Genomic DNA, 13,218 nt, shown 5'->3' on the forward strand with positions numbered 1-13,218 from the left:
TTATTTATTTATTTAAACACATATATATTGGTACAAAAGGGCACCAGGTACATATGCGCCACACTATTGTGTGTGTGTGGGCTGTGATACTGCCCGGGTGCCCAAACCGAAGCAGGTGGTTTTCGGGGCCACACCCCGAGCCTTTGACCTAAAGGTCTGATCCACAAGGCAGTGGAGCATCGTGAGGAGATGCAGTCCCATGGTAGCCGTTGACCAATGACAGGTTCGTCCGCCATTCGTTCCATCAGGATACTGGAGCCCATGTGCAACATTGGTTTGGAATGAGGGTTTTCCAACTCCCCTAGGTGGACCCTCCGTGTCCACCAACCCGGTTGAAGCGTCGGATATTCGCTTTTCGTCCTCTCACTTTCGTAAACAACACCCCCGCTACGAGAAGGCAGTGAGTAGGACTTCCCTGTCAGAGGCTATATATTCGCTGGCCATGTGAGAGCATTTCGAGAGGGAGAGTAGACTCTCCCCACTCTCGGCCGTACCAGGGCATTTGGGGGCACTGACATATTTACAATCGATTGTTCACTGATTAGTGACATATGTCATGTTTCTCTACTCCTTGATGCCGGTAGAATTCTATCAATGAAGTTTCGGCGTGGTCACTTGTCTACGTGGTTCGAGTTCGGATCCCACATGTGGAATCACTTCCTTAAAGATAACATGCACTTTACTAACAAGCGGCAATTAACACAAAACATGGTTTCAGAGCTTCCTGTCAACCTCAGAACATCCCAACATCATGAATGTGATGCTGATACTTAGACCGGCGGTCACATTTGAGCTTGATCGATAGGTTTGGATCAGAACTTTGGATTAGACATACACGACACTGATCACTACTCAGTGACTTTTTAGTTATAAATGAATAGTACTTTTTGATTGTTGCTTCATATGATATCAGTTCATGACGAGATCTATGGCCGCCTTAGTTGTAACTTAAGTATTCCAATCACTGGACGGTAACTTTGTTTTACAACTAGTTAGATGATGTAACAGCTTTTTTTCTCCATCGTACAGTACTGTGATTTGATCGCATCATTAAACTATTTTTGTGTTTTTTTGTTCTGTTTTGCTTTCTGTTTAAAATTACCAGCAGCAGAAAATGAAATCAATCAACAAGATTTAGCAATGGCTATCAGTCGTAGTTTGGCGTATATATGGCAAACGCTAGAGAAACTATTAACAAGACAAATTGCTGAAGTTTACACAGATCTTGTTGGACCATTACGTCAATTATTCGAATCTGCATCTCCATCATCTGGTAATTTACCAGATCAAAATGATTATAATGTGAAAATGAAAGAATTTCTAGTAAGTGTAAATAAAATGTACAAACTATGAATTTTCATAGTTGATAGCATTAGTCAATTAAAGCTAGACCACCATGGAAAGCACCTGGAAGTACTGAACGGCCGTTTTGTCCTATTGTGGGACAGTGGCAGTGCGCATCCACGATCCCACACTCACGAGATTCGAACTATGGATTACTCATACTAATTGTATGAATCCAATAGTTTACTAGTTATGAAGTATTCAATTTTAAATAGGATATGTTATAGACTCAAAATTCGCTGCATCAAATCTGGTTTAAATACACAAACAATTTATATGAAAGTCAATTACAATAACTCAATTACATTGTGATTAATTCAATCTGATGTGTTCATATTAAGTAGAATAATTTCTTATACCTAACCTGTCGTATGCCCTAATGATGTTCTCGTGACTTTCAGGTTGCCTGATCTGCCAAGGACAATGGTATAGTGCATAACAGTATTGTTGTGTGCTAGGTTCAAGGAGAATTTTATGTTATATGCATTCGAATCCACCCCATTATTGTTCCTATGCCCCCAAATGCCATGGTATGGCTGAGGGTGGGGAGAGTCAGCTCATGATCATTAGTGATTCCGTTCTCTTTTTGTCTTCTTTTATTTACGGTCTAGTGATTTAATCGTTTAACTGTTAATAATTGACTAGTTAAGATTTGTGATGTTGATATATAGGAATTCTATTGATCACTCTCCGTTGTCATATTTGCATCTTTAACGGATTGCTTCGACATAACATTTAGTCACAAATTATGGCATACCTCAGTAGATGATTTGTTGTTGTTTGAATCGTAAGGTATCGAACCAAAGTCTTCATCTGAACATTATCACTGAGATTCGACAAGTGCATCCATCTGAAAAGACTTTAACAGAACAAAGAATGCTTTTTAGCGTCCACTGCTAATCAAATTTATTTAAGCACATAAATATTTGTACAAAGGGGCACCAGATATATATGCGCCACAAAAAAATGTTATTTCATTTAATTGTGTGGGTGCTATGATACTGTCCGAGTGCCCAGACCGAAGTAAGTACTTTTATTAGGGGGTCACACCCAGGGCCTTTGACCTAAAGGTCTAATCCACAAGACAGTGGATCATCGTGAGGAGATACAGTCCCATGGTATCCGGTCACCAACGATTGATTCATACTCCATTTATTCCCTCAGGATACTGGAGACCATGTGCACCATTTGTTTGTAACGAGGGTTTTCCAACTCCCCCTAGGTGGACTTTCCGTGTCCATCAACTCGGGTAAAGCGCCGGACATTCGCTTTTCGTCCTCTCAAATTCATAAACAACAGAAATGCTGTAAGAAGGCAGTGAGTAGGAATTCCCTGTCAGTGGTTATACGTGTGGTCGTATGAGAGGATTTCGAGAGGGAAGGCTGACTCTCCACTTTCGGCTGTACCAGGGCATTTGAGGGCACTGTAGTAATAAATATATCATACGATCAAGACATCTTCATTTATATACATATGTCATTCCTTTTTTCTCGAAGTACTCATTATCTCTCCGACTCATTGATACATCACGATAACTTCAGTTATTGTTGTTTCTCTTCAATAACACTTCTGTTTTTTTGTTTATGAATTAGTAATTATAATCTAGAATTTTGAAGGTATAAGTTTAATTTCCTATAAATCATATTGTATTCTGTCTTATTTCTAGTTTGTTTATTTAAATGAATTTGTCTGTAGAAGTCAATTTTGATTGTTTACTTTAAATGTATATATTCAGCGAACCTTCCTTAGTTATATACAAATCAAATAAACAGGTTGTCGTGTTTTCCTTCTTCTTCATTGATTCCTTGTAAAAACAACAGTGATCATAACGGATTCCTCCTGTTATTAAATAACAAACAAAAGTATTCATGAATCGATTATTTTAAGGCAGACTCACTGCCCTCTAGCCACATTATTGTTGTTTATGAAATTGAAAGGACGAAAAGCGAATTTCCGACACTTAAACCAGGTTGATTGATATGGCGTATCCACTTAGGGGAGTTGTAAAATCATGATTCTAAATCAATGGTGTACATAGGATCCAGGATCCTGAAGGAAAGAATGGCATATGAACCAATTGTTGGTGAGTGGCTACCATGAAACTGGATCTTCTGGTGTTGATTATTGGGTTATTTAATACATTAGTATCTCTTGGAATAGTCAATAAACATTGACGAGTATGTAATACCTTGATTTGTGAAGGATTGCTTTTCCCATGGTAGCCGGTGACCAATGATTGATTCATACGCCATTTGTCCCCTCAGGATCCCGGAGCCCATGTGCACCATTGGTTTGTAATGAGGGTTTCCCAACTCCTGCTAGGTGGACTTTCCGTGTCCACCAACCCGGTTAAAGCGTCGGACATTCGCTTTTCGTCCTCTGAATTTCGTGAACAACACCCCTGCCACAAGAAGGCAGTAAGTAGGACTTCCCTGACAGAGGCTATATATTCGCGTGGCCATATGAGAGGATTTCGAGAGGGAGGTTTTCCCCTCCCCACTCTTGGCCGTACCAGGGCATTTAGGGGTGGATATCTGGTATTGTTGTTTTATTCTTTGAACACTATCCAATGCATCGAGTTCTAACAAAAATCTGTAATTTAGTAATTTACTTATATTTAACTTTCTTATAATAAAACTTCGTGATCTAGAATACATTCACTTATAAATTGTATCATTTTGTATTAGAATCAATGTAATCAACTTGTCAATACTGGAGAATTAGCTGCAGCTACAAAATTATCCGATGTATGGCGTTCTGATGCATTACGTTGTTTAACTAGTCAACTTAATGAATTAGGTGCACAAGTTGTATTAGCTGGTCGTGCTGTTGTTTTATCAGCTGATCCAAATTTACAATTACAACCTGGTGGAGCTAGTTTAAAACAAGCTACCTCAGATCATTTTCTTATGATGCGTCAACATTGGACAGATACAGCTGAACGTATGAGAGCATTAGTTGATGAAGCTGTTGATGCTAATGCATTTATAGCTGCTCAAGGTAAGTTGAATTATGTTAGTAAGCATTGTTAATATTACCAGATCGATATCTGTACCTATACATATCAAATGTTCTACGGACTTTGTAGTTCGGAATAATTAGTTACTTTAAAGAATAGATAAATAATGCCTAGCAGTGTTTTGTCCTACGTACTGTTAGTGAGCTGAATATTTCATCCCACTGATGGTTTTCACATTGGGGCTCGTAATCTTACTACTGAATAGATAATAGATTATTTTGTATACGATTTTTATCATTCAGTCTTAGTAACATTTCAAGAATGCTATGTAACTATTTTAATTAAAAAAAGTATATTGCTTACCTTCATCATTTATTGCGGTCATGCAGTACATCTACCAATGGAATTTATCGTATTGTTGCATGAATTACTTGTGTCAAAATCCAGCTGTTATAACTTGTATGTTAAATACTGTTATAACTTGTGGCTGAATGGATGCCTTGCTAACGTATGACGTGATAAGACCGCCAATTAGAGAGCAGCGAATTATCGATTGGAACAGTGACACACGAAAACCGTATGAGCAGTCTAGAGTGCTTATCGGTCCTGCTTTCTGCCTAGCCCAGCCAGTTAAGTCCAGAACACCAATAACAGCCTCTGTGGTATGAATCATTATATTTCAAACATACTGAGTTTTGTATACCAAACAGACTGACCACATCGTACCAATCAAATAGGAAATAACATTTGTACAAGGTTTAGCCAAATGGGGCTGTGAATTTGGGAGGCAGTAATTAATAGACTAGGGATAACTCAAGAATGATGAATCGTATAACAATAGTTTATGGTTCAAAATAAAGCTTATCATAAGGGGAACATGAGTATGAATAGTTTAGTTATTTAGCAATTATATGATAATAAATATATGCATAATACTGGTCCATAAATGGATGTCAAAGTTACCATTTACTATTGTTATCGGGATACAACAAATACACAGTGATGCATTTATTTAATTTGCTACAGTGCGACATCAGACGGTTGTCGATACAAAGAAACTTTAACAAATCAGTAAGTTGTGACTTTGAAAATAATGAAATCAAAGAGCGTTTATACTGCGTCATATAAGTGCGTATATCTACCTGTTCCTGATGTTTTGGTAGCCGACATTTTTTTTTATTTTATCAATGTTAGTCCAAGTTGAACTTACTCACTTACTTCTGTTACTCCTTATGAAGGAGCATAGGTCGAGTTCAAGTTTAAAGTGTTATCAAATTTTATATTCTTCTATTCACTGGTTTAGTGCCTCAATGGATAACAATGTATCTGAATTGAACACTAGTTTGTATGGATGCGAGTCTCTTAAATACTGACAGTTTCATTATGATCACATACACACTTTCCTGTTACGTCCTAATCCGTACAAAATTAGGTCTAGATTTTCTTGCCATTTGTTTTGGACTATCTAACAATGGTGCTGAACTATAATGTATGAATAACCCTGAATGATTCTTAGAGTGACCTTGGGTAACTTCAACCAGTTATTATGTTCAAAATAGGGTTAGTAATAAGGTTTAGGAATTGGTTCGAAGTTATTTACTAGTCCATTTTTTTTCGTCTGTCCTTCTGCTACTGACAACCAGTTTGTGATGAATAAGAATCTGATAATCGTGAGTCACTCCACTGGAAATCAAGTTCATCTAGTGCTTTATAAGGTCAATCTTACTTTTAATTACTTCAGCTTGTGTAATCTAATATTTCCACCAGGGGTTTTTCTTAAAAATTTATGACCTTAAGTTAAGTACATAAACCTCAACTTAATCATTGAATCACTTTATTATTAACGATTGGAATTAGTGACTAAATAAAAAAAGTGTAGTATCGTTTATTAAAACTACAAGTAGGTGCAAATTATCTAACTGGGTTTCGAGCAAGAGCCGCGATTTTCAATGATATTGGTTCGGAACCACTAATAGTGGAGTAGAATCAGTCACTGTTGATGTTCCTCTCTATTTTAAATTACAGTTTTCATCCATACGTACCTTATCATCCTGTCTTTTTGAACTATTTTCTTACTAGTATTGTTTGTTTGAATCTCCTCATTGATGCTTAGGACTGCAACTAGTCAGTTTCTTATTGATATATGTGCATACTGTGCGTAATACCTCCAAATTGCCTTAATTCACAAGCATTATAAGCAAAGATTGACACTGGCTATCAGTGGAATCCAGGATGCGCGTTTCGTCTAATTTCGGACTCGTCAGCTGAATGTACCTGCATCTCAGAGTTAATGTTCACTTTGGGACTCGAACCCATTACCTTTCGCTTCAAATGCCACCGCGTTATCCACTCAGGTAGGACGAAACGCGCTACCTGGATTCTACTGCTAGCCACTATCCATATTTGCTTATATTTTCTTACTATCCCTAGTACTCTAATTATTTCATTTCTCTAAGTATTCATTTTGATAATTTAAGCTCATTGGGCTGATATAATATAATATCACTGGGGAGATCTTGCATTGATTCTGACTAACTGATTAAATAACATTATAAATGTGCTTTTTCATTCAATTAGATATACATTTACAAAACTCGACAGATCAAAAATAGGTTGAATGGATAGGAGTTTTCATAAGTTTTTGAATGTATTTTCACCTTGTAAGATATTTAGGGTTCGATCTCCCTCGGAGCCAAGATATTACTTAATTATAAATGAAGTATCAGAAGGGGGTTTCGTGGAGATTTTTGTGATTTTATAGATTAGATCATGAATCAATTGAAGCTAGACCACCATGGAAAACCTGGAAGCACTGAACGGCAATTTCTCCTCATTATGGGACTCCTCAGTGGCAGTGCGCATCCACGATCTCGCCTCGCGAGATTCAGGCCCAGGACCTACCAGTCTCGCCCCAGAGCACTTAACCGATAGACCACTGAGCCGGCCGGCATCTAACGGTGTTTATGTCTGATACGTCTTGTCGGTGAAACGCTTTCTTCGCTTCCTAAGCTATTCTGGTAATCCCAGGCTAGAACTACTCAGCGACTTGAAGGCGAGAGAAAAGACACAAAATACGGGGGAAGCACTTTAATCCAAAGTTATTGTAATTTATTCTAGAATACTGCTAAACATAGTAGCAACCAATCAGAATCTCCAACTGTGACTTTTTCATTCTCGTTATTTTAGTAACATAACTTCTAATTATTCGTTGATTGGTTGAAATGTGACTTCTCATTTTCATCATTTTAGTAACATAACTTCACATAACTTCTAATTAATCGCTGATTGGTTGAAATCCTCCTTGATATTCGGGGTAGGTATCCATACTGCATTTGCCGCAGGGTCATCCCAACAATGTCTAACCCCATTATATATTATTATTATTTATTTAAACACATAAATATTGGTACAAAGAGGCACCAGATACATATGCGCCGCACAAATCTCATTTGATTCGTGTGAGGACTGCGATACTGCTCAGGTGCCCAAACTAAAGCACGTGGTTTTCTTATGGGCCACACCCGTAGCATTCGACCTAATGGTCTGATCCACAAGACAGTGGAGCATCGTGAGGAGATATAGTCCCATGGTAGCCGGTGACCAACAATAGGTTCATACGCCATTTGTTCCTTTAGGATACTGGAGCAAATGTGCACCATTGGTTTGTAATCAGGGTTTTCCAACTCCCCTAGGTGAACTTTCCGTGTCTAACCTCAAGCAATCCACGAAATTGCGCGACCATTTTCCATTGTACTGAGGTAGATACCTGTTTCTACCTGACATGAATTAGCTCCACTGGTCACGACTTCCCACTAGAACTCCAGGAATTACCTCATGAAGTCAGTCACTAGTGAGCATATCGGTTAAGTGCTCTGGTGCGAGACTGGTAGATCCTGGATTTGAATCTCTCCATGGTGGTCTATCTTCAATTGACTTATGATCTCATCTATAATATTTTAAACGAAGTGTTTTGTTCTTATAAACCTTATTTTCTCATCATGTGCAATCTATGCATTTACTTATTCTTTAATAGATAAGTAATATAGTTTGAATGATATGACCTTATGACCTAATTGTATATTGGTTTAACAGTTACAATTTAAGGTTGTGCATTATATTATCGTACAGAAGGTGTGGTAAAGTAATATGTGTCCTTATCCAAGTTTTTTTCGTCTTTTTTGGTCAATTATTTTTTATTATTTATTGCACGATATTTTAGTTATCCATTAAAGATAATGCTGAGATGAAACACAACGTTTTTAGGAAAAATGGGTTGATAATATTGTATATCTTCATTGATTGATGTAGTTAAGATATATTCATATATATGCTTAACTACTAGTTACTTCAGCCCCCAAATGCCCTAGTATGGCCGAGAGTGGGGAGAGTCCGCTCTCCCTCTTGAAATGCTCTCACATGGCCACGCGTACACAGTCTCTGACAGGGAAGTCCTACTCACTGCCTTCTCACAGCATTACTGTTGTTTACGAAATTGAGAGGACGAAAATCGAATATCCGGCGCTTTAACCGGGTTGGTGAATACGGAATGTCCACCTAGGGGAGTTGGAAAACTCTGATTTAAAACTAATGGTGCACATATACTCCAGTATCCTGAGGGAACAAATGGCGTATGAATCAATGGTTGGTCACCAGCTACCATGGGACTGCATCTCCTTACGATGCTTCACTGCTTTGTGGATCAAATCTTTAGGTCGAAGGCTCCAGGTGTGGCTCCATAAGAAAACCACCTGCTTCAGTTTGGGCACCTGAGCAGTATCACAGCCTTCACATAAATTAAATGAGATTTGTGTGGCGCATATAAATATATCTGGTACCCGTTTGTACCAATATTTATGTGTTCAAAAATAGTTACTTTAATGCAGGATCTTTGAAAGGATAGGAGAACAAAGTTGACTTGGACGTCCAAACTGTGACATTGTTTATTCTTTTATCTGAGCTGTGCTACGAAGCAATAGATTACTTGATTTGATTCCGGGTCACTATCATAACCAATGTTAAGTGATTTGACTTTGAATTGGTCATAAGTTTCAATTTCGATTACTGTCTTGTTATGGACCTTGAGATCGACATTATCTTGTTTTCTATTTTTTAAATTAATTCCTTCTCTAGTCACATTATACCTATGCCTTATGTTTTTTTACTACCAGTGATGCTACTGTTTATGATGCTCGGATTTTTATTTTAGTAATTCCACTTTATTGTACTCATGTAGTTTGGTAACTTAAACAGATTCAACTTCTTCACACTTGGCTAAATGACTGTCCTAATATAAATCGTATTTATTCATAGCTCCATATTTTTTGTGATGCGTTTAAGCATAATTCTCTCTCATTAGATCGTTGTATTTGTCTAATCCATATTGTTCATGTTTACATTTCGTATGTGTAAACATATCTATGCTATAATGCTTGATATCTATTTATAATGTGTGGAGAATTAGTTTTTCAGTACAGAGTTGTGGAGATAGTTAATTGCGAATTGATATCATGAATGGGTCAATGTTAGACCACCACGTAAAACTTGGAAGCGCTGGACAGCCGTTTCATCCCAGTATGAGACTCCTCAGCAGTGCGCATCCATGATTCCGCACGCGGGACTCGAGCTCAAAACCTTCAGTTTTGCGCACGAACGCTTAAACTCTAGACCACTGAACCGATATCCAACAGTGTTAATATCTAACTTCAACCGATCGACGATATTGCGCGACCGTCTACCATTGTCTTCAGTGAGTAACTGCCTCACAATAAACATAGTTGAACTCCATTGGTCACTGCTTCTCACTACAAACTCCAGGATATCCATTTTGAAGCTATTCACTAGTGAACACATGATAATCGGTATAGTGAATGCGCACTGCTAAGGAGTCCCATACTAGGACGAAACTACCATCCAGTGCTTCCAGGTTTTGAATTAGTTCTTTTTAAGAAATACCTGAAAAGTAATGAAAATCACTATATACATGTATCTATTTATAATCGCTTGAACGAGTGGAGTTGACAATAAACCTTGAAGTGACACTTCTTTATGTATGTAAAAAAGTATTCAAATCTGACATCAAAAAATATTTTCAATAAAATATCTCTCAATTGGGCGACTTGTGTTCCAAAGCTATCTGAATCTCAATATAAGAAGGAATGGGAAAGGGAGTGTCAAACTATTCACATTTAACATCCAGTATTTCATAGCATATAACGAATAACTTTTGACTACTTTATTAGTTTCCAGCCATCCAATTAGGTGACTAGTGTATCAATAACCCTTACATAAACCTTGTCCGAGAGATAAGTATAGAAAATCTCCTCCCATCTGGTAGATTAGTCACATGTATTATCCACTAAAATTCGCGGCATTTTAGATATCTACTTTAATAACCTGTCACCTATGGAAGTAACTGGCATCGTTAGCATCTAAATTAACAGTTTCTTGAAGAATTTAATTGAAACTATTAAATAGTTACTTTCCTTTATTTAAAAGGCTTTTGCTGATATTAGTTTGATTGGTAGGTTATATTTGTCACGGTAGTTCTAATGATTGAAAATCCGCAAAATTTCAGGGTCCTTCGTTCACTTTTCAGCTTGGTAATAGGTACGCACTGCTAAGGAGTCTCATTCTAAGATGAAGCAGCTGTCCAATGATCCTTAGTTTTCATTGGTATCCCAACTAAACTCAATCTGTGACGAATCGATTCATAGGTTATTTTTCTTTCCAAACAATATCTTTGTTAATTTTAAATTCCCCATAGTATCATTGATTTGGCACCACTGAATAAGGTCGATTCGCGCAAAATTGTCTATCGCACATCGGATTATACTGGTCACTCACAAAGTGTTAATATCATGTTTAATACTTACAGCCCAAATGAATCTCGTACATCAAATAGTATTGCCGGCACTAGAATAAATGACTCAACTTGGGATAAATGTTATGGTTCTAGGTGACTGAACATAATCATTAGCAAACTGTGAATTAAGTTTTCATGCTTGTTAGCACTTCTAAACAAGATGTACCTTCCATTCAGAGATGATGATACTTCTTGTCGGACTCATAATTGTATCAACCATTGCGAGAATCGGAGACCTTACCTGTTATCAATTTGATCATGATAGACTGAAATACATATACTAGTCGGTTCTTAAGTATTGATAGCAAACGTCAACACTGTTTGAATCCTGTCGATTGATGTACATAGTTTTTTTTCCAGATCATTTCTAACTACTAAATATTTCAGCTTATATTTGTACCACAGTTTTTTGTATAATATGCATCACCTTGAGTCTTCTAAATCTAAATTACATCTTCTACTTTGAATACTACAGAGATTGGAATGTTACGTGATTCAGCCAGAACAGAAAATAGTATTGCTGCAATATCAACAACTGGTGTAGTTGAATCTACAACACGCATTGCACGACGAGCAAATCGTGTACTTCAATTAATCACACGAGAAGCAGATAATAGTGAAGATCCATTATATGTTGATCGAATGAACGAAGCTGTGAAAGCTTTACGATCGAGTAAGTGTTATGTAAAAGTTATTATATATGGTTTTTCTTTTCTTTTATATTGTGTATTTCGATAAAGATTTTTATTTTCATAGTTAAAAGCATGAGTCAATTGAAGCTAAGACCACCAAGGAAAACTTGGAAGCACTGGACGACCGTTTCGTTCTATTGTGAGACTCCTTAGCAGTGCGCATCCACGACCTCGCCTCACGAGATTGGAACCCAGGACCTACCATTCTTGCGCCGGTGCACTTATGATTGCAAATTAGAATAATAAGATAAGGATCAGTTGTTCATCATTTTGAACCCCAACAGTCAATGGTCGACAAAGATGAATTTTTCCTACAGTCCACGTATACCATAAAGAAGCTGGTAAATTATTCACTTGATAATAATAATAATAGACATTGCAAAATAATTCTTATTACAAGGCGGTATTAGTACAAAATCATTTGAAACCATTGAACAACTGTTTCTTCCTAAAAGATAGTTGAACTGTGGCTAACAGTAGAATTCAAGACTTTGGTTTTGTCGTGTTTAGGACTCCTCCCGTTGTCTATATTCATGACTGAATTTCGATTAGTTTTTAGTTATTAATGTGCGTTTTGTTGGGATCGCTTTGATAAAATCGATGTCACATATTTCATAAATGAATTATAGCTCGTAGCTCACAAATACATAATAAAACGAGTCAAACGACTTAAATTTCACTGTTATTAACATGTAATCTATTCTAACAATGACTACATCGTGGTAAATCCTCACCAGATGTACATATTGCGGTGTATGCTACTTATGTTTGCGACATAAGTAGTATGTAACACCAAGCAGAAGTGGAATGTCTGGCAGCAGGAGGTTGAGATCGAATGGAAGAGAAGGGGATTGCCAACAGAGAGTGATTGTAATAGTAATGAAGTTTGTGACACTTGACAGAAGATTTGCAAATGAAGTATTGAATGTACGGTTTTTTCACATTTTACGAAAGAACTTTGTCATTTTGTATTGAATAATAAATTAGTTGCCCCCACATGATTTCTCGTTCACTACAATATGGAAGTAATGAAAGTTTAGTGGCTACATGAACTTGGCAGTTCAACGGATAACGCGTTTTGTGTATTTACTTGCTTTGCACCTTCTTTAAAGCATCATTCACTCAAAAAATTTCAGTGCAATATGTGTATTCATCATAATGTATTCCGCCCCCCCCCTCAGAAAACTTGTCTCCTTCGTTGCAAAGATCATTAAAACTTTGGTCCATCTATCCATAAATATCAATATATGACATTTATGTCTGCCATTTGAATAATGATAATGATAATAAACTATCAAAACGATTCAATCGAGATGTAAATAGACAAATCACTTATATTATATGTGTCATATAGATTCTCT

At 37.0% G+C, this 13,218-nt stretch overlaps 1 protein-coding gene across 1 annotated transcript in view; it reads left to right on the plus strand.

Annotated features, from left to right (window-relative positions):
• Smp_170990 (putative vinculin) overlaps positions 1 to 13,218 on the plus strand; it is a gene marked incomplete at both ends in the record, with an annotated part of 81,629 nt that overhangs the window by 18,538 nt on the left and 49,873 nt on the right. Inside the window, 3 exons of the mRNA XM_018795328.1 lie at positions 1,106 to 1,227; positions 4,032 to 4,344; positions 11,641 to 11,838. Coding sequence (XP_018649652.1) covers positions 1,106 to 1,227; positions 4,032 to 4,344; positions 11,641 to 11,838 — 633 coding nt within the window. The remainder of the gene's footprint in view (positions 1 to 1,105; positions 1,228 to 4,031; positions 4,345 to 11,640; positions 11,839 to 13,218) is intronic.

The sequence above is a fragment of the Schistosoma mansoni genome, chromosome 2, assembly GCF_000237925.1.
Source record: "Schistosoma mansoni strain Puerto Rico chromosome 2, complete genome".
In the NCBI taxonomy this organism is placed as follows: domain Eukaryota; kingdom Metazoa; phylum Platyhelminthes; class Trematoda; order Strigeidida; family Schistosomatidae; genus Schistosoma; species Schistosoma mansoni.